Source organism: Physcomitrium patens, chromosome 1 (genome assembly GCF_059467195.1).
Source record: "Physcomitrium patens ecotype Gransden chromosome 1, ASM5946719v1, whole genome shotgun sequence".
In the NCBI taxonomy this organism is placed as follows: domain Eukaryota; kingdom Viridiplantae; phylum Streptophyta; class Bryopsida; order Funariales; family Funariaceae; genus Physcomitrium; species Physcomitrium patens.
In genome coordinates, this window is record NC_143410.1 from 7,331,370 (window position 1) to 7,352,677 (window position 21,308).

The following is a 21,308-nucleotide window of genomic DNA, read 5'->3' on the forward strand; positions in this document are numbered from 1 at the left end:
AGCTTTATAAACACTGTTTTGTCTTTATATATGTTTATACGTGATTGGTAGGTTGAAAAATTGGCCAACAAAGAAGCCACGTGTCAACATGTTGACCACTTATAATATAAGTTAGACATATGGCACACACCTAAGAAACTTGCCTTGCATATTAGACATGTATTCTGCAAGTTAGATGTGTATTAGAAATCATGTAGCATGTCGCCATGTATTTCTGTCACGGACATACATATAATTACCTATATGAATAGATAAAAGTATGTAAAAGTAGGTTAATTGTGTAATATCTTCTAGAGAAGCTTCTTAGAAGCTTCATAGACGCTGCTTTGACTTTATAGGAGTCTATAGTTGACTTTTAGGTTAAAAACTTGGTCAACAAGTTAGCCATGTGCCACGCATGTTGGAAGCTTAAAGAACAAGCTAACTACGTGGTCTATCCATAGAAAACTTGCCTTGCAAGCAAAGGCATGTGGCCTAGAAAGTCAACATATATTGGAGGTCTTATAGAACATCGCCACGTGGCTTCTAGTTAGATAGTATATATAGAGGCAAGAGTGAAGCCCTCTTCACTCTTGTCAACTCCTTTCTTGCTTCTAGTCTAGTTTCAAGGGTCTCTAGTTTTCTTGTATTTTGGCAATAGCCATTCCAGTTTCTTTCTTAATATACATATTTCTATTTTGTCCTATTTCTTTTTGAGAAAAGTCTCACTTACTCTTTAGCTTTCATCGAGTTCTTGTCCCTGACAGATTGACAAGAGTACACTTACAATATCAGAGCTTTGTCTTTTCTTGATTAAGAGTGGATTACCCCTTTTTCTTGATAAGACATAAGTGCATTAGAAGTTGCGGATTACCCTCTTTTAAACTGATATTGTTCTTAGTATTTTCTTTGTTATCAATTCCTCTCTTCTATTTGTTTTGAGCGTTGTTAGACATCTTCTCTTTTCTAAGTGCTACTATGGCAGAGCTTGTTGAAATGAAGAGTGCAATGGCACAGATGCAAGAACAATTGAGGGAGTTAATGCTTGCGATGCATCAACTCAATTTACCACCACAAGGAGCAACAAGAATGGTAGGAAGTGAAGATATAGAGATGATTGGGGCTGCTTCAACATCTGCACCAAACCATGTCCCTTCTCCCAGAATGGAACACCCTTCGAGTGTTAGAGAACCGAGAGTTGCCTTGCCCGAGAAGTTTGATGGTACTAGATCCAAGTTTCGAGGATTCATCAATCAGGTCCAACTAGTGATTGAACTTCAACCCCAGAGCTATCCAACTCCAGGGTCACAAGTAAGATTCATTGGTACACTTCTTTCAGGTTCAGCATTGTCATGGTTTTCATCTTTTCTTGAACGACGAGATCCAATATTGGATAATCTGGAGGCTTTTTTGGCGGAGTTTCGATCCATGTTTGGAGAACATGATGCAATTCGTGTTGCAACCAACAAGATCCATATTTTGCGACAAGGCAATCGATCAGTAACATTATATGCTTCGCAATTTCGACAACTTGCAACTGATATCAAGTGGGATGATGCCGCACTTGTGAGTCAATTTCTCTACGGATTACAATATGAGGTAAAGAAATTGATGCTTAATTTACCTGATCCTCAAACATTGAGTCAAGCAATTGACTTTGCTGTGAAGTGCGACAATCGACTTTTTGAATTTCGATCCGAGAGTCGCACAAGTGGGCCTCAACGTTACTACAATTCAATGGCAACACCGACGTCTCCTCAACACATACCTTCGGAAGTAGAGGATATGCAAATTGATGCGGTACGTTTCAAACCTCTTACTGAGCAAGAAAAGTCTCGTCGTCGACAAGAAGGATTGTGCTTATATTGTGGAGAACCTAAGCACACTGCTCAACATTGTCCAAAGAAGCGACGTAACTACAAAATGAGGAGTACGGCTGTCAAAGAAGACAGTATGTCGAAAAACGAGTACGTCCAGCTACAATAGGGACCGTGCGGCTGGAAACTTGTACAACTTCTAATAAAGGTCTTATCCTCTGCTCAAAACCATCTCCTTGTTTTATAATAGATGTACGTTTAGGACCTAATAATTACAAAGCCTCTGCCTTGGTAGATTCAGGAGCCTCATCTTGTTTTTTAGATGAAGAATTTGCTAGATGTCATAGAATATCATTAATACAAAAAACTAAACCTGTACACGTAGAAGTCATAGATGGTCGTCCGTTGTCTTCTGGAGATGTAACTCACGAAACACTTCCTGTAGATGTAGTAATAAATGGTCATAGTAGTTGCGTAATTTTTAATATAATTAGATCTCCCTCTAATCCAGTAATTTTAGGCTTATCATGGTTAGAAACGTATAATCCTCGAATAGATTGGATTTCTCGTAAACTTGATTTTCCTCAGAGCATTAGTAACAGTTCTATTAACCAAGTAAAAAACCATGAGTCTAGTATAGTAAAACTCACACCTATAGGTGCAAAAGCATTTATACACGCAGCAAAAGAAGGATCAACTTTTGCTATTTATGCTGCACCTATTTCTGAAAGCGTAAAGACTTCAAGTGGCATTCCAAGTCAATATCAGGATTATCAAGACGTTTTTGAGAAAAAGAATGCAGATATTCTTCCTGAGCATCGCCCATACGATTGTTCAATCGATCTCAAGGAAGGAACTCAGCCACCATTTGGACCAATTTACAGTTTATCCCAAGATGAGTTGGCTGAACTCAAGACATATATTGACGAGAATTTAGCGAAGAATTTCATACGCCATTCAAAATCTCCAGCAGGAGCTCCAATTTTATTCGTAAAGAAAAAAGATGGATCTTTACGAATGTGTGTTGACTATCGAGGACTCAACAAGATCACAATCAAGAATAGGTATCCATTACCTTTGATATCAGGACTCCTTGACCAGTTAAATCAAGCTAAGATCTATACAAAAATAGATCTAAGAGGAGCATATAATCTAGTACGGATCAAAGAAGGAGATGAATGGAAGACTGCGTTTCGAACCAGGTACGGGCATTTTGAATATAATGTCATGCCTTTTGGACTCACGAATGCACCAGCTGCTTTTCAACATCTCATGAATGATGTATTTCGTGAATTCTTAGACAATTTTGTCGTCTGCTACCTAGACGATATCCTGATTTATTCTAAGAATGTTGAAGAACATGAAATACATGTTCGTCAAGTATTACAAAAACTCAGAGATGCAGGATTGTACGCCAAGATGGAAAAGTGCGTATTTCACACTACTCAAGTTGACTTTTTAGGATACATCATTTCAAATGATGGTCTTATGATGGATTCTAAGAAAGTCCAAACAATCATGGATTGGAAGATTCCAAAGACTGTGAGAGATGTCCAATGTTTCTTGGGATTTGCTAATTACTATCGGATCTTCATCAAAGACTTCTCACGAGTTGCAGCTCCACTTACACGCTTGACTAGTAAAGATAAATTCCAATGGAATCAAGAAGCGGAAGTAGCATTTGAAGCCTTGAAGACATCGTTTGTCTCTGCACCAGTCTTGTATCGTGTTGATTTTTCCAAGGCATTTTTTATGGAAACAGACGCATCGGATTTTGCCTTGGGTGCAGTTTTATCACAAATGGGAACAGATGACAAACTTCATCCGATAGCTTTTCATTCAAGAAAATTCTCAGCAGCCGAGATCAATTATGAGATCCACGATAAAGAACTTCTTGCAATCGTGGATTCTTTTCAAGAATGGCGTCATTATCTAGAAGGTGCTTCTAGTCCAGTCACTGTGTATACAGATCACAAGAACCTCGAGTATTTCATGTCAGCACGCGTGTTGAATCGTCGTCAAGCTCGTTGGAGTATGTCTTTGTCAAGATTCGACTTCATTATCACTTATCGACCAGGAAAACAAGAAGGTTTGTCCGATGCCCTGTCTAGACGTTCTTATTTTGCACCAAAAGAAGGAGATGCAGCTTTTGAGCAACAAAGAACGGTCCTCTTGAAACCGGAGCAATTTCATCTCCGAGCAGTGAAATCAACATTGACTGTTGATTCAACTTTTCTCAAGCAAATCCAATCCAGTATGTCCTCAGACCCTCTTGTTCATGATATCGAGAATAATTCTTCCAAGTCTCATGATTCTTCTAAGTTTGAGTTCAAGAATAATCTATTATATTTTGAAGGACGCCTATATGTTCCAGAAGGAAAAGCACTTTTGCGTGTTCTTCAAGCACGTCATGACTTTCCAGCAGCAGGGCACTTTGGATATAATAAGACTCTGGAACTCATATCAAGAGATTTTTGGTGGCCACAAATGTGGAAGTCAGTCAAAGACTTTGTACAATCATGTGATATTTGTTCAAGATCAAAAATTCCTCGACATCGACCTTACGGACTTCTTCAGCCATTACCTATACCAGAACAACCATGGTCTTCTGTTTCTATGGATTTCATCACAGATCTTCCAAACTCAAGATCTTATGATTCTATATTTGTGATAGTAGATCGTTTCACCAAGATGGCACATTTTATGCCATGTACAAAATCTATCACAGGTGAAGAAACAGCTAAGCTTTTCATTGATAATATCTATCGCTATCATGGATTACCTAAAGATATCATATCGGATAAGGGAACTCAATTTGTGTCGAGATTCTGGAGGACTCTTTTCAAGATTTTAAAAGTGGACATAAATCTATCTTCAGCTTTCCATCCTCAAACTGATGGACAAACAGAGCGCGTAAACCAAGTCTTGGAACAGTATTTAAGGTGTACCATCAACTACCAACAAGATGATTGGACAAACCTTCTGCCATTGGCAGAGTTTGCTTATAATAATACGGTACATTCCTCCACGCAAAAAACACCTTTCTTTGCCAATTATGGCTATCATCCACGACTTGATACTTTTGATTTTTCAAAAGTTGATAATCCTGCAGCAGAAGATATGGCAAATCGGTTGTCAGAGTTACATGCAATAATGAAGGCGCAGTTGAAGAAAGCTCAAGAACGACAAAAGATAAATGCAGATGTATATCGTAAAGAGCAACCACAACTCAACGTGGGTGATAAGGTATGGCTACTTCGTCGCAATATCAAGACCACTCGACCTTGTGACAAATTGGACTATCGTAGGCTTGGCCCCTTTTCTGTTTCTGAACAGATCAACCCAGTTGCATATCGGTTACATCTACCGGAGTCAATGAAGATCCATCCTGTATTCCACGTGTCTCTTCTTGAACCATATAAGACAGTGGATATACAAGGAAGAAGACAAATGCCACCGCCTCCTATAGAAGTAGATAATAATGAAGAATTTGAGGTGGAAGAGATATTAGACTCAAGGCGGCGCCGAAATAAGCTGGAATATCTTGTTCATTGGTGCGGATATGATATTAGTGAGCGCACATGGGAGCCATCCAGGAATCTAGCAAATGCATCAGCTAAAGTCAAAGTTTTTCATCAACGACATCCATCAAAACCAAGATGAAAACCTCTCTTATAAAAGAGACAAGATTGAGGCAAGATAACATTCAATTTTCTATCCTTGTTTGTAACTTCTTTGCATTTTGTGACGCTAATTAGATGGAGAGCCAACAACCAGCGGATTCAACTCAAGAACCTTCGTTTGCTGACTTATCGGATGAGACATTGCGATTGTCACAACCTTCAAGACGACGCAACCGAAATGAAGACCCTCAAGAACGACATGTTCTTCCTCGAATAGATGGAGAGATACAACGCGTTTGGTATCACGACCTTGGAAGAGATTCTCGATGTTTGGTGATATTATTGGAGATAGGAACGACTCCTGATGGTGTTTCAAATGTATTATTTGAAGAAAGTTATGAAGGCCTCAACAGTGATCAAATAACAGGGTGGTCTTCTCGCCTTGGAATGGGACACTATCGATGGCTAAGAGGACCCATCAACTATCTTCGAAGAGAACAAAGATCAGAGTATGTAGCAAATACAATTCGCCGCATATTAGATTTTCTCAATATATAATCACCGCTCCTCGTGGAACTCGTCCCTAGAAGGGGGGGTAATGTCACGGACATACATATAATTACCTATATGAATAGATAAAAGTATGTAAAAGTAGGTTAATTGTGTAATATCTTCTAGAGAAGCTTCTTAGAAGCTTCATAGACGCTGCTTTGACTTTATAGGAGTCTATAGTTGACTTTTAGGTTAGAAACTTGGTCAACAAGTTAGCCATGTGCCACGCATGTTGGAAGCTTAAAGAACAAGCTAACTACGTGGTCTATCCATAGAAAACTTGCCTTGCAAGCAAAGGCATGTGGCCTAGAAAGTCAACATATATTGGAGGTCTTATAGAACATCGCCACGTGGCTTCTAGTTAGATAGTATATATAGAGGCAAGAGTGAAGCCCTCTTCACTCTTGTCAACTCCTTTCTTGCTTCTAGTCTAGTTTCAAGGGTCTCTAGTTTTCTTGTATTTTGGCAATAGCCATTCCAGTTTCTTTCTTAATATACATATTTCTATTTTGTCCTATTTCTTTTTGAGAAAAGTCTCACTTACTCTTTAGCTTTCATCGAGTTCTTGTCCCTGACAATTTCTTAGTTTAGTTGTATATATAGAGGCAAGAGTGAGGCTTTCTTTACTCTTGTCAACTCCTTTCTTGCTTTTAGTCTAGTTTTAAGAGTCTTATGTTTTCTAGACTTTGACAATAGTCATTATAGTTTTTCCTTGAATATACATACTTTCTTCTATTTTGTCACTTTTCTTTTGACACAAATTCCATGAGTTTATATATCTTCTTCTAGTTTGTGTCCTTGAGAGTTTATACAATTATGTGATATTTATTTATTTATTTAAGATCTAAAATTCCTCACCATTGACCTTATAGACTTCTTTAGCTATTATCTATTCCAAAACAACCATGATCTTTTGTTTTTATGGATTTTATCAAGGATCTTTCAATCTCAAATTTATACGATTTTATATTTGTGATAGTAGATTGTTTTTACCAAGATGGCTTATTTTGTACTATTTAAAAAATCTATTATATGGAAAGAAACAACTAAACTTTTTCTTGACAACATCTTTTGCTATTATGGATTATTCAAAGATATTATAGTGGATAGGAGGACTCAATTTATATTGAGATTTTGAAGAAATCTTTTTAAGATTTAAAAGTGGATATAAAGCTTTTTTGGCTTTTCATCTTCAAATTGATGGATTAAAAAAATATATGAATCAAGTTCTATAGTAATATTTGAGGTGTACCATCAATTATCATCAAGATAATTTGACAAATCTTCTGCCATAAGTAGAATTTGCATACTATAATTTGGTACATTTTTTTACTCAAAAAATATCTTTCTTTGCTAATTATAATTATCATCTATGACTTAATACTTTTGACTTTTTAAAAGATGATAATCTTGCAACAAAAAATTTAGAAATTTTTTTGTCAGAGCTACATATAATAATATAAGCACATTTAAAAAAAAAAAAAAAAAAAAAAAAAAAAAATCAAGAACAATAAAAGTTCAATATGGAAATCTATTGTAAAAAATAACTACAATTCAACATGGATAACAAGATATGGCTACTTTTTTGTAATATCAAGACTACTCACTATTGTCATAAATTGGAGTATTATAGGCTTAAACCTTTTTTTATTTGTAAATAAGTCAATCTTGTTACTTATTAATTACATCTACTAGAGATTATAAAGACCCATCCCGTATTCTACATATCTCTTTTTGAACCATATAAAATAGTGAATATGTCAAAATAAAACGACAAGTGCTACTTCCTCCTATAGAAATGGATAATAATCAAGAATTTGAGGTAGAAGAAATCTTAGATTCAAGGTGACATCAAAATAGATTAAAATATCTTATTCATTGGCACAAATATGATATTAGTGAATGCACATGGGAATTATCAAAGAATCTTACAAATATAGCAAAGAGAGTTGAGACTTTTCATTGACAACATCAAACAAAATAAAGATAAAAGATAATAAAAGATAATAAAAGATAATAACTACTCTTTGTAGAACTCGTCCCTTGAAGGGAGGGTAATGTCACAAATATACATACTTACTCTAGTATTTATATATATGATTAAGTAGAAGTAAGTAAAAATAAATTTATTTTATAATATTTTATAGATAAGCTTCCTCGAAGCTTTATAGACGCTACTACTTGACTTCACATGTGTTTGTAGTAAATTGATAGGTTAGAAACTTGGTCAACAAATTAACCATGTATTGATAGCTTGCGGAACAAGCTAACTATATAGCACATATATAGAAAACTTCTTTTGCAAGTTAAGATATGTATATTACAAAGTCAATATGTTTTGGAGGTCCTTTAGGACATTGCCATATAACTCCTAATTAAGAGTATATATGGAAGCAAGAGTAAAGCCTTCTTTACTCTTGTCAATGCCTTTATAATCCTTAGTCTTGTTTCAAGACTTTTTAGTCTTCTTGTCTTTGGCAATAGCTATTCTAGTTTAATACTATATTATCTTTGAGTAATTTTTTAGTTTTTTTGAGTGACACTTTTTTTAGATTAAAAGGAATGTTACAACATTTAACACAATACATTGATAACCCGAGCAAGTTTACTATAAGATTTGGCTACAATTAGTTGACTATGGTAGAAACACATGGATTAAAACATAAGCAAATGTGTGATGCAGGCCTTTACAAGCTACAAAACCTATTAAATAGTTATATTAAAAAATGGTGTGAGAACAATATATAGGCAATGTGGCAAAACGATAGACCAAAATGGAAGTTGCAGTACTTAAACAATAGGTTAAGTCTTTGTAATTAGTAGGTCACTTTATCCCTGACGGGACCTGGTTGGGGCTATGTATCTTACCTTACCTGCAATAGAGAAGTAAACTCTATTTGTGTCAAAAGAAAAAGAAACCTAATGTGCCAGGGTCTATGCGTGCACCAGATTACAATTTAAATGCGACGAGCCAAGTAGCACGCTGCCTCGTGATTCTGTGATCTTTTCTTACGAAACAAACGACAGAGAATCCGATTCTCGGAGGGGAAAACATGGGTCGTGACAACAAGCCGAAGAGGTAAGATAGTGAATGGTACCAAACAAATTCGACGAATCCATGCTCAACCAGAAAAAGGAAACAAACAAAGCTCATAAATACCTTCATTGGAATAAACTCCACCGAATTTGTGCTACAACTGACACACCATCCACAACCACCGCAGAGAAAGGCCAGAAAATGGGCAAAAATCATGCCGATGTGGAAATGAAAGCATGGACTAAGGCTCTGGAAACTCCACAGCTCCATCCTCTCTTCCTTATTTCCCGCTCATCACTCACAGCAGCAGACGAACATTAGGCGCATGGAACGAAACTGAAACCACCGAGCTCACCGAAAAGTGCTACACACCAAACCCAAGGTGGCCTTCGAGGCACCGTGGTTATTCCGACGAGGGCGGGCTTTTAAAAAGTTTGACTTCGACGATGAAATTAAAAATAAAAAATAAAAAGGGGTGTAAGTTAAGGTAATAATGTCTGCTTCAGGCGGGGACCGACTCGCAACATTTTACTTTTCCAACTCGTGGGTAATAATAGAAATTTGATTTTTGCGGCTTTTTTGGCGGTTCAGCCGGTTTTGAGTCCCCCCCCCCCCCGGGTCCGTAATTTCATATTTGTTTTGTTTTGCTTTGCGTGTACTTTTGTGAGGAATGGGACATCCTTGTTTTATTTTGTTTAGTTAGTTTTCTTTTTCTCCCATGCTTTTCTTAACATGCATGTAGTTGAAATGGTGTTGAACACGTAAATGAACCGAGAAGCAACTGGGGAAACATCGGAAGTAGCGTGAGGCCCATGGCTGCTGCAGAAGCAGCAGCTTCGGAGGCGGAGAGAGCACAAGGCCACACGGCTGGCCATGGCTGTCCCCCTCTGACACCGCCTTGCGCTCGAATCAACGCGACTCAGTGAGCGTCGGGCCGGGCGCGCTCCGCGGAGGTCGCTCGCTGTGGCGGCTTCGTGCATGGGGCGGCAGGTTCTATGCGGGTGGTTACTTGAAAGCAAGCTCCCTTCCCCTCTTGCCGAATTTCGTTGCAGCACGAGGTCGAGGTGGGGCGAGGATAGAAACTGCCCAACAGCGCTTCTCTCCGACCTCTCTCCTCGGCATTCGCCTGCTCCTTGGTTACGTGGTGGCCGGGATCCTCCATCGCCATTGACGCAAATGACAATGTGAGGAGACGGAATAGAGTTGTTGAGGTTAGGGTTGTTTCTGGTTCGTATTTCGTCGCCAAAGTCGGAAGACCAGTGCACATCTGCGTCGTTTTCCGGCCTTTTCTTTTTCTTTTAATTTTAATTTTATTGTGAGATTAGTTGGCAGTGAAGCGGGAGTGGGTATTAGTGTGAACTTTTTTGAAGGAGGTAACGTGAAGGTTTGTTTTGGACGGTGGAACGTACATGATGAAGCGACCGATGGGGGTCCATGGTGCAAGTAAGGGTAGTGAGTTTCATGATGGGAAGCAGCAGCCTCTTCTGAAGCGGCAGAGGGATCGCAAAGCATTGGCGTCGGATGCGTTGCCGTTGCCCGTGGGATTGACGAACAAGATCTTTACCGTGCTATTTTTTGTGGCCTCGTATTTCCTTATGAGGTCATGGCGGGACAAGATTCGAAACGCGACTCCGTTGCACATGCTGAACCTGGGAGAGATCGCTGCGCTTATCGTCCAGCTTTCTTCATTTATCTACCTGATAGGATTTTTTGGAATAGACTACGTGCAAAACTTCATTAGCAAGAGCTGTGATGGAGCTTGGGATTCGGATGAGGAGAGAGAGTGTATTAGGCCCAACTGTCAGGTTGCGTCTGAGGCGCCTAAAGCTGTAGTTCAACTTATGGGAGTGAGTTTGAGCGAGAATGAGGATGAGGATATTGCTCGCGCTGTTAGCAATGGCGATGTTCCTTCGTACTCGTTGGAGTCGCAGATAGGGGACCCTTTGAGAGCCGCTGCAATTAGACGTAGATCAGTGGAAATGACCACAGGAAGGTCGCTAGAAGGATTGCCTTTGTCAGGACTTGATTACAGCTCCATCCTGGGTCAATGCTGCGAGATGGTTGTGGGTTACGTGCAGGTGCCTGTTGGGGTTGCTGGTCCTCTTCTGATCAATGGTCGCGAGTTTACTGTTCCGATGGCCACAACTGAAGGCTGCCTAGTGGCTAGCACCAATCGTGGTTGCAAGGCTATACATCAGTCGGGCGGTGCTACAAGTATACTGTTGCAGGACGGGATGACGAGAGCACCCGTTGTCCGTTTTCCAAGTGTGAAGAGATGCGCAGAGCTTAAGTTTTTCCTTGAAGATCCCAACAACTTCGATACCATTGCACACATGTTCAACAGGTAGGTCGCTTTACCATCCTAATATCCTTACATATTCTAATTCTTTAATTAAGCCTGTGTCTTTCGGCATTGTACGATTGAATCTTGTCAATTCCTTTTAGCCGCTGGGTTCCTGTTCTAATCTACAGAATTCCTCGATCCATGACAATGGGGCTCTTTGGATTTGGACACTAGGACCAGTCAAGTCGGATTTTCTCAGGATGTCTGGATGGAGGGTGTAGAACTTTCAAGTAGTACTACTCGTAAGGTCGCGTTGACAGTGTAATATGTGGCCGAATGGTCTTCATTGAAGACTGAACTTTACTGAAGAACTTTTTGTTTGTGGTGTCAGAACTAGTCGCTTCGGTAGGCTGAAGCACCTTAAATGTCAGTTGGCTGGGCGAAATGTGTACATTCGATTCTCTGCTTTAACTGGTGACGCAATGGGGATGAACATGATATCCAAAGGCGTACAGAATGTTTTGGATTACCTTCAGGATATAAACCCGGACATGGAGGTCATCAGCGTGTCTGGTTTGCAACATGACCCAGTTGTTGGTCCTTCGTTTCAGTTCATTTTTTCGCTTGTCTAGCGCTTGTTTAGCTGTACAGTATACTCACGTAGTCTGTACATGTGCAGGTAACTTCTGTGCGGACAAGAAACCAACAGCTGTAAACTGGATTGATGGTCGTGGAAAGTCTGTCGTTTGTGAGGCAATTTTGAAAGGGGACGTCGTACGCAAAGTCCTAAAAACCTCTGTGTCTGCCTTGGTGGAACTGAATATGGTGAAGAACTTGGCTGGTTCCGCCTTGGCTGGTGCGGTTGGGGGCTTCAATGCACATGCAGCCAATATCGTCTCTGCTATATACATTGCAACTGGACAAGATCCTGCACAGAACGTCGAGAGCTCACAATGTATAACCATGATGGAGGCTGTCAATGGTGGTCAAGATTTACATGTCTCTGTTACGATGCCTTCAATTGAGGTATGCATTTGATTTTTTTCTGGACGGATGCCTGTTTCACGGAGTAGAACTTGTCCTATCCCCTCTTTAGTCTTTACAACTTTCACCCTCAGACTGACTGTTAAATTTCTTCTGCAGGTGGGAACTATCGGCGGCGGCACACAGTTGGCTTCACAATCAGCGTGCTTGAACCTACTTGGAGTGAAGGGAGCGAATGCAGATTCTCCCGGTGCTAATGCTCAAGGACTTGCAAGAGTAGTAGCTGGAGCTGTGCTGGCTGGAGAAATCTCTCTTATGTCTGCTTTGGCCGCTGGGCAACTTGTGAAGAGTCACATGAAATACAACCGTTCAAATAATAACATGGCTTCTATTGGAAATGCGGCCCTGCCTCCACTACCAACAAAGTCCTCCTAAGCCTGACAAGCTTGCGAAAGAAGATGAGTGTAAGTTGGGTATTTCCTAAAGATATAGCCTCTAACAAGCAAACCTCGACTCATTCGGCTAACACATTCATGCTGTTCTCAATCTGCAAAGATTGCAGAAACAGATCTGAGATCCAAAATTGTGGATATTCATTTTCAGTGTTCCACGAGGCACTTTTTTGAAAGATCCTTCTTGAACTGGCAAGTACGCAGGAATCCTTGGAGTTTGTCACACATAGTGAAGTGCCACTAAGCCAATTAGGGAAATTTATTGTAACGGAATCCAGCTGACTAATCAATGGTGACTATATATCGGAAAGATTCCAAATGTTGATGTCAACTTTTATCTCAGATAGTTGATGAATCCCTTGATCTGGAAAAAAACCAAATGGTTTATTCCCTCTGCAAATGAAGCTGCATAATGGCTTTATTTGACCATATTCTTTTTAGGAGAATACGATTAGGAAAGAACTGGCATGGTGGGCAACGTTTACACGAGTTGCTACAACTCTCTTCACTGAAGGGATCATGTATATACTCCAAGGAAACGGCTTGGAATAACGGAGAATAGTTTTTACTCTACGCTATTTTCATGTCCATTAAAACCCGTGATCTCAGAAAAAGAGGGCTCTTTTCCACCTGTAGGACTAGTAAGCGAAACTTGCAATATCGTATGATTTGACTCCGTCCAATCTTTCCTAGTCAATAACTAAACGTCTATTAACAATCTACTTTCGAAAGACGGGAATCCTTAATTGACAGAGAAGAAATACATCTCTTTTAGTGGAGCGCAGAAAATGTCTGTACGACAATATTCATGCCAGAAAAAGTGAGCCTTAGAATTGACAGAAATCGTTTGACAATTACTAATACAATTTAACTACCAGAATTGCTTTATCTTACCATCAAATACTGGAACAGTGTCTGTTTCGTTATGGTTAATGGCTTTTACATACTGTATTATTTGCCTACATCAGACGGCAAATTGGTGAACATAAACTCAATATCACAATCAGCATTGCACGGACCTTATTCAAGATGACTTGCAACACATAATCTCAACTGGCAGAAGTAAAACATACTCCAGATTATTCCCACTAAGTGTATCATAGCATAGGCTTGTGTATCAATCCATTCGTTAATGTAAAAAATTCAAAGGAGGATGTACACACGTCTAATCGTTTTGATCAATTCTGCTAGCCGTTTTTTACTGACTAAGCCATATCATATTATCGATTCAACAAATGATCCAGGTTTTCGACAAAGGTATGGGCCGGTAACACAACCCTCACATATCTAGCTCCTCAATGCATCTAAACTCCCGCAGTATAATGTATCTTCATAAACAATTATATCACTGCACTAACTGCTCAATGTGAAAGAGCTGGTTCTGTCTCTTGGCTGGCACTTTCCGCAAGTTTGCTTGTGACAGCGGCCCAATCCACCTCTCTCAAAATTTTAATTCGGGCATCTAAAGGCACTAAACCAGCCTTCTCAGTCACTGAACCAGTTGTCTCTCCCTCTCTTACAAGGTCAAGCACAGCCCCAACTTCAGGGCCTTTCATTGACCCAGTGAGTAGCACTCGTACAGGCATGAACAAGCGCTTGCCCTGAAATAAATTTGAACCACCAGTAGGCAATTAGTCCAATGTCACCAAACATCTTTAACGGAGTTTTTTTAAGATCTGTGAAGTAACCGGTAACAGGAAATTACCTTGCGCTTGAAAGCCTTTCCCATTGCTTTGATCCACTTGCTCCAGGTGTCATGCCCTCCTTCAATGGCGGCTTGCAACTCACCATTGTCGTAGGCACTCACAATGGCGTCGGCAACTTCAGATATGTTATCATCAACGACATCCTTCACTTCAGAGCTGCAAGCAAAGAGATTAATTCAGCATCCAGACCTCATCAAAAATTAAGTCATCTTTTTCACTATATCGTATATGTTGCTCAGTGGCAGCAGTGGTAGTATGTCAGAAGTTGCTCTGCAGAGTCAAGTTCAGGTACAGGACCGACATGAACCACTCATGAAAAATTGAGTTGTACCTTGTTAAAGTCTCGTTAAGAGGGTAATGTAAAATGCTGAGCAAGTGGTTTTCAGAATCAGCCACTAGCTCAGTTCCGTTCTTCAGTAGCTCAACCGCTACCTGAAGCATCAGAGGTCAAATATTAGCATGAGCTAAAACATTCTCTGTCTGATATTTTAACAAGATGTCCATTGGGATGCCAAAGACTACTTCTTGTACAGTTCTTTACACAAAAAAACATCTCAATTGCCATAAAACTAACTTCATCTTCAAGAGAGGCAATAATTTGGAAAATGTATTATGTTAGGTTTTAAAACCACATTAAGCTCCGATAATCAAAATGCACATAGGCTAGTGGTATGTTAAAACCAATTCAAAATATTACCAAATTTTGAACTTTGTTAAAAGATGGTTCATCATTGATAAGAGTCGCACTTACATCAATAAACGATCCCGAGACTGACTCGGAGACAATACCCGCCTTTAACCATTGTTCTCTAAACATGGTTGCCACATCCTCAGTTGGCATCAAGCGTAAATGTTGCCCATTCATCCACCTGTATTTGAAAAACATCTCAACATCATGAGAACGCAAACTTGAAAAATCTACAAACTGGATACCAGCGTTCTAAGTAACTGTGTTACAAGAACAAAAGGATAAGGGATCGTCTATTATGGAGCCTGGTGCAAAAGACGAGGCGAGACCAGATAGATGTTCAATAAGACATGCTCGTTCAAAGTACCTAGATTAGAACTTACCCCAACTTTGTTTGATCGAAGATTGCTCCACTCTTGGTTATACGATCAATAGAAAACTTCTCAACTGCCAGTAAAAAATGTATTTCATCAGTAAATTCCGCTAAGGATCTTGATAAGGATCTTGACTTCAGTACGATAAGGATCTTGACTTCTTGAAGATATCAGAACTTGTTACTTGACTTCACGTGTGTTCACGAAAATGACCTATTTTTAATAAGAAGTAACGCTTCACTACGAACGAGAAACAGGTGACACTGGAAGAAACGTACTGATTTGCTCAATTGTGAAAATTTCATCTTCCGATCCATCGTTCCAACCCAAAAGGGCTAGGTAGTTTACCATGGCAGGAGCCAAATAGCCCATCTCCCTGAACTGGACAATCACCCTCATCGTCAGTCAACAAGTACTCTACAGATGAGTCACTCGGTGGAAATGAAGCAATGGGGTTATCTGGAGTAGCTATTGGTCAAATCATAATAAAAAGATTGAAACGAGGAAATACCTGGCCCACAGATGTAGCTCCGTGACGTTTGGACAGTTTGCTGCGATCAGGAGCTAAAATTAAAGATACATGCCCAAATTGAGGCATAGAGAATCCAAGAGCCTGCAAAACAACAACCCCTGTAAGCATTAGAAAGCCTTGAGCGTGTCAAAACCACGCTGTAAAGAACTAAAGACGCGTTCAATCTGTAAGAACAAGACAGAAGTACAGATTCAAGCCAATGTATCCCAGTGCACACACGCAATATACGCAAAACTGCCCAAAGGATTGATTAACGCTCAAGAGTTCAGTCGTCTTTTTACTGGGCACTCTTAGACTTCAGAGAGACTAGAGAAAAACTTACATTGTAAATTAAAGCCTGTCTTAAGGTATTGGGTAGGTGCTCCTCCGCTCTGCACATTCATGCGCGTTTCTAATCAATGTTTTTTAAGAAAATACAGAAAACAAAAAAAATGGCAAAAGCCATCTCCGGACACAGTGATCCAGCATAATTATCGTAGTTACAAATATTGCTATAAAGATTGTAGTCATGGGCCTTCTATAAGTAAGACATAGGTCATAAAATTGAGAACTACTCTCAGATATCTTCTCATTCCTTTAAAAAAACTAGGAAATCTCATTAATTGAAAGTCACGATCCGGAAGTCAACGACTTGGCGACTATGGATAGAAAACAGAAGTCGCTATTAGTACCGTAGTTAGATTTTTTTTTTAAATACCTGATAACATGAGAAATCTTCATGGTTGCATCATCGACAGCCACACAAAAGTTGTATACAGGTTGTCCATTGCTTCGCAGCACCACAAAATCACCTAGAGTGTCCTTTTTCCAAGAGACCTGTTTGGGATGTATTATTCAATATACATTGAGTACGAACAATCTGAAGTGTGACGAAACAAACCTAAATCGTGGACATATGTTTCTTATGTTCAATCAAAACTTGAAGCCTTCGTGTGGTAAATGGTATTCACATAACCGGTATTCTCCCGCCCATATTGGATATCAATAAACTCAGATTTACTTGTCTCAAAGATTAAAAGAAACCAAAGATGAAAAGGTTGTTTCTCAACAAGAAAATTCGGGAGGTAGTCTGCGAACCTCGCCACGGATCAAGTCGTGGATGGTGACAGACCCTTCTTGAGGAACTCGGAAACGGTATGTGAATGGTGTGCCCTTCTCCAGCTCTGCATCAATCTCGGCCTGAGATGCAGAACCCCACTTGCCCATGTATCTAGGTGGCATATTCTTAGATTTCGCTTCCTCTCGCATTGCTTCAAGCTCCTGCCAGAACATACATATGTTGTAAGTAAAGGACAAAAGACTATCCAATAATATTTCATGGAGAAGACAAATCAATTTTCGGGGGGAGGGGAGGGGGGGATTTGGAAAATTGTACCTCGTCAGTGCAAAAACAGCGGTACACGTGACCAGTCTTCAGAAGCTTCTCCACATATGCTTGGTAGATATGAGTCCGTTCTGACTGCCGGTAAGGGCCACACTCTCCTTCTTTATCAGGGCCTACATCATAGAAAAAGAAAAAGAAAAAGAAACATCAAAATCCCGAAGTGAATATGTCGAAGAGACAAAGCACACGTAGAAATCGGAAAAACACAGCCTTTAAAGGTACCAAACGCGCTGGGAAAAGAGTTCCAGTCTCTACAAAGAATCACAGGCAGGCAAAGACTAGTCGATACTAAAAATATTGAACATTAGCAAAACTTATCCAATCGATTAGTGAATTTATGAAAATAAAACAAAATGAAAATTCCTATCTTAATGCTTTACATCAGATATATAATATTTGAAAGAAAAGGAGATTCCATGCACCTTCATCCCACTCAAGACCTAACCATTGCAAATCGCGGATAACGGCTTCCTCTGACTCCTTTGTTGACCGCTCCAGGTCAGTGTCTTCAATACGAAGGATAAACTTTCCACCGAGCGACCTGAGCTCATTGAAACATGATTAACGGTTTAGTAAGTTACACAAAACTTGACCAATTTCAACCGGATTGTGTATATACACACACACACAGGTGCACAAAAGTAATACCAAGTGGTACAAAGGTCTCCTGGGGCCATTCTATCCACAATGTATTCTTTCTATCAGGAAAAAGGTAATTAATCTTCAAGCATTCCCAAAACTGTTCTTATACTCAAAAGAAATAAACGGAGATTTAAAGAACCAAGAGGCGAGGAATTTACAACCATATACACAAAGAAGAGGAGGAAGAAGAAGAAGTAGATGCGAGATGTTAAGAAACGAAAAAATGCAAAGCTATGAAAATTAAATGCAGGTCTAAACATTAGGGCACAGAGCAAGCATGCTAAGCGACTCTATGCGTTTAGTTCAATGATACATCTCGCACGAATGAAAAGACGTAACTCGTACTACTTATCAAATGGAATTTCCCAGCAATTATCTCAATACTATGCATATTTGAAGGAGAGCACTATGAAGGTGAACACTTTGATCTCCACCTTACCAGGGGTTTATGTCCTCGCATTATCTGTGCTTTGTTCAATCAATAGCAGTAACATGTGCAATCCCTACCGCCATAATTCAAAGAGCTTTAAACCCTGAGTTGTGTGTTTTCAAAGCGCCATTGCGACGAAAATCCCTAACAGCAACAGGAGAGCACAAAGCGAACTCACTTAGCATACAGATAGTTGAAAAGCGCAGTCCGAGCTCCGCCCACATGAAGATTTCCCGTAGGAGATGGAGCGAACCGCACCCTGACCTCGGAGCCCTTAAGATTCCCAGTCCCATCTCCTTGAACAGCTCCTTTAGTCGATGCTCTAGCACTCAACAACACTCTCGGAGCCACATTCCCGGAATTCCTCAATGTAGGCAAAGCCAACTTCTCCAGGGGGTTCAAAAAACTCCCAACCCATCTCACAGAGGAGACACGCTCCGGAGCTCCGCACGAGTAGAGCATCACCATCTGATTATTCGCTACACACCTCGTCGGACCACAATTCGCAGCGTGGGAAACCTTCAATGAAGGCGCAATGTACTGCGCCGCGGCCGCGGGCGCCAGCGCATGGCCGTGACGCGCCAGCCATGGCGTCCTCATTGCCATATTTCCCACAAATTCTCAACGATTCAGATTACTCTCTCTCTCTCTCTCGCTCTCTCTCGCAATCTAAACCGATAGCTTGGCGAGTCACTTCACGACAATGCGGCAACAAACACTGGACGTAGCGAGCTGGACCCAGTGACCCAGCTGCTAATACGAGGAGGGGAGGAAACTGGGATTTGAGCGAGAGAGACAAGTGTAAACTGGTATTGGAATTGTGTGCGAGGTGGGGATTTCCTTGGTTGGCAATAAGCCTCTGGCGAAGACCCTCATCCCCAAGTACCCCTCCCCCCCGCTCCTGCTCCGGCTTGAGCCAACACTGCATACAACGTGGGAGCTCGCAGTTCAGAGCGGTAACCAGCGTCAACGCGCGGCAGCCAAGTGACTGTTCTACGTTTCGCATATAATAATCCAACATTTGGGTCATCCCCTTTAACAATTGTGGGTTATGAAAAGGCTCCTTTACCTCCCCTCTTTGACGCTGTGAGTCACTTGAGGGATGCATCAGTGTGTAGTAAGGCTGCCAGAAATGCAGGATATCGGGGATAATAGTATCTGAGCCGGAGGATGAACTCCATTGAAATTGATCTTCGAGCTGGATCGTTTCCTGGGTCGGTCTTGAAAATGCTGGGTTCTGGCAAGTCGATTGCACCGCTTGATATCATAACTCGACAGTAAAAGCACAAAGACAAGCTTGAAGAAAATACATATTTTTTTATTTTCAGCAGGAATTGAACAAGATCCGCCAGAGCTCATGCCGGAGTGGTTATCGGGCACGACTAGAAATCATGTGAGCTCTGCCCGCGCAGGTCCGAATCATATTGAGCACAATCTCTGATAGTTGTGTGTTTTTCCTTTTTTGAAATTCTCATAGAAAGCAAAAAATAGTGCACAAATGAGCAATAGGTGAGAGTTTTTCCAGTTTCCACGAAGTGGTTTCTTGGACCTGCGTGTTGGTTCTGAGAAGCTTCTCTTGTGGATAGTGCCCCCTTCTCAGCTCCGAAGTTGGTTGGTTTTGGACCCTGGCCTCTGGATAGATGAGTCGTGCCCTCACAGCACACTCGCCCCCCCCCCTCAACACACCGATGGTTATTGTTTAGGAAGGGGTTCTATGTCCCTGCAAGCAAAGTGATTTTAGTTGCTAAGTAGGGATGTAGAAGTAGAGTATTACACATAATGGGTTTAGTTGTAGACGATGGCAAATCAGCATGGTCAAGTGGTTTAAGGCGCCATATTGGCTTGAAATGGATGTGGTTTTGTGAAATTTGGAACGAAATTGTTGAGGCACTTAGATCCAAATTTCTAAAAATATCTCTAAGTGAATTTGTAGTAGTAGCATTGAGTTGCATTTTCTAGTAAAGCAATTATCATTTCTTCGAATATAGGATTGCACCAATTTTTCAAACATTTGGAGCAAAATGGAACAAGATATGCAAGTTAATTAAGTCAAAGCTTGGGATTGTAGAAGTAAGGTCAGTATCTCTATACTAGTAGTAGGACCAAAGGATGTTCTCAAGGTAAAGGACATAGAAGAACTGAGAGCATCCTTACACAAATATTACACAAGATGAAGAAACAAGCCAACATTTGGGCTCGTAGAAGCTCAATTACAACAATTGGCAACAAAAGGTAAAGAGACAATACAAGTCATGTTACACAGAAAGATCCTATAAGCAACAACACCAATACAATAGCAAGAAGATTTGTTAGGAATCTCCATAACAACTCCAATATATGAAATATCATTTTTTTCTAACAACTTTGTAGGTATAAAAGGGAAATAGTTGGAGGTTTTAAGTAAGGAGATTATTACTCCTTTACTACAACAACAGAAAATATCAATACAAGAAGGTACATCATAATATGAAGGAATGATTGAGATATGTGAAGATACATATAATAGATGAGGTGACTCAGATGAAGCCATATATATCTTCTTGAAGAAGCAGATTAAAAATAGATGCTCACAAGGCAAACAAGTAATTAATTAGCATGGTCACTTCAACCTCTCTTGCACACATTTGGAGTATAAAGAACTTAGAAAGTTAATAGAACAAGTTTTGCCATATCTTTCAAGATTTTTTAGGAATGACTATGAGAAAGCAAGGAAACTCAAGGTAATTTTAGAATCACCATACATAAGGGCATCACAACCAAATATGTAACTGCCTTCTATTATAGACATATTACTTACAAAAATTAAAAAATAGCAACAAATGAA

The 21,308-nt window shown here is 40.1% G+C and overlaps 2 protein-coding genes across 2 annotated transcripts; one reads left to right on the plus strand and one right to left on the minus strand.

Moving 5' to 3' along the window:
* Positions 1-9,924: 9,924 nt before the first annotated feature.
* Positions 9,925-13,306, plus strand: LOC112278455 (3-hydroxy-3-methylglutaryl coenzyme A reductase 1). The gene is made up of 4 exons (XM_024512033.3): positions 9,925-11,352; positions 11,684-11,865; positions 11,972-12,318; positions 12,436-13,306. The coding sequence occupies exons 1-4, from the start codon at positions 10,418-10,420 to the stop codon at positions 12,709-12,711; spliced, it is 1,740 nt and encodes a 579-aa protein (XP_024367801.1). The 5' UTR covers positions 9,925-10,417; the 3' UTR covers positions 12,712-13,306.
* Positions 13,307-13,835: 529 nt separating this feature from the next.
* LOC112278405 (glutamate--tRNA ligase, chloroplastic/mitochondrial) lies at positions 13,836-19,324 on the minus strand. Its single transcript, XM_024511900.3, has 13 exons — positions 18,663-19,324; positions 17,835-17,953; positions 17,404-17,525; positions 17,106-17,288; positions 16,726-16,844; positions 16,351-16,399; positions 16,008-16,109; positions 15,775-15,877; positions 15,506-15,569; positions 15,186-15,303; positions 14,766-14,866; positions 14,434-14,590; positions 13,836-14,329 (listed from the first exon to the last, which is right to left on the minus strand). Exons 1-13 carry the CDS (start codon positions 19,088-19,090, stop codon positions 14,090-14,092), a joined length of 1,905 nt encoding a protein of 634 aa, XP_024367668.1. The 5' UTR covers positions 19,091-19,324; the 3' UTR covers positions 13,836-14,089.
* Positions 19,325-21,308: the final 1,984 nt, after the last annotated feature.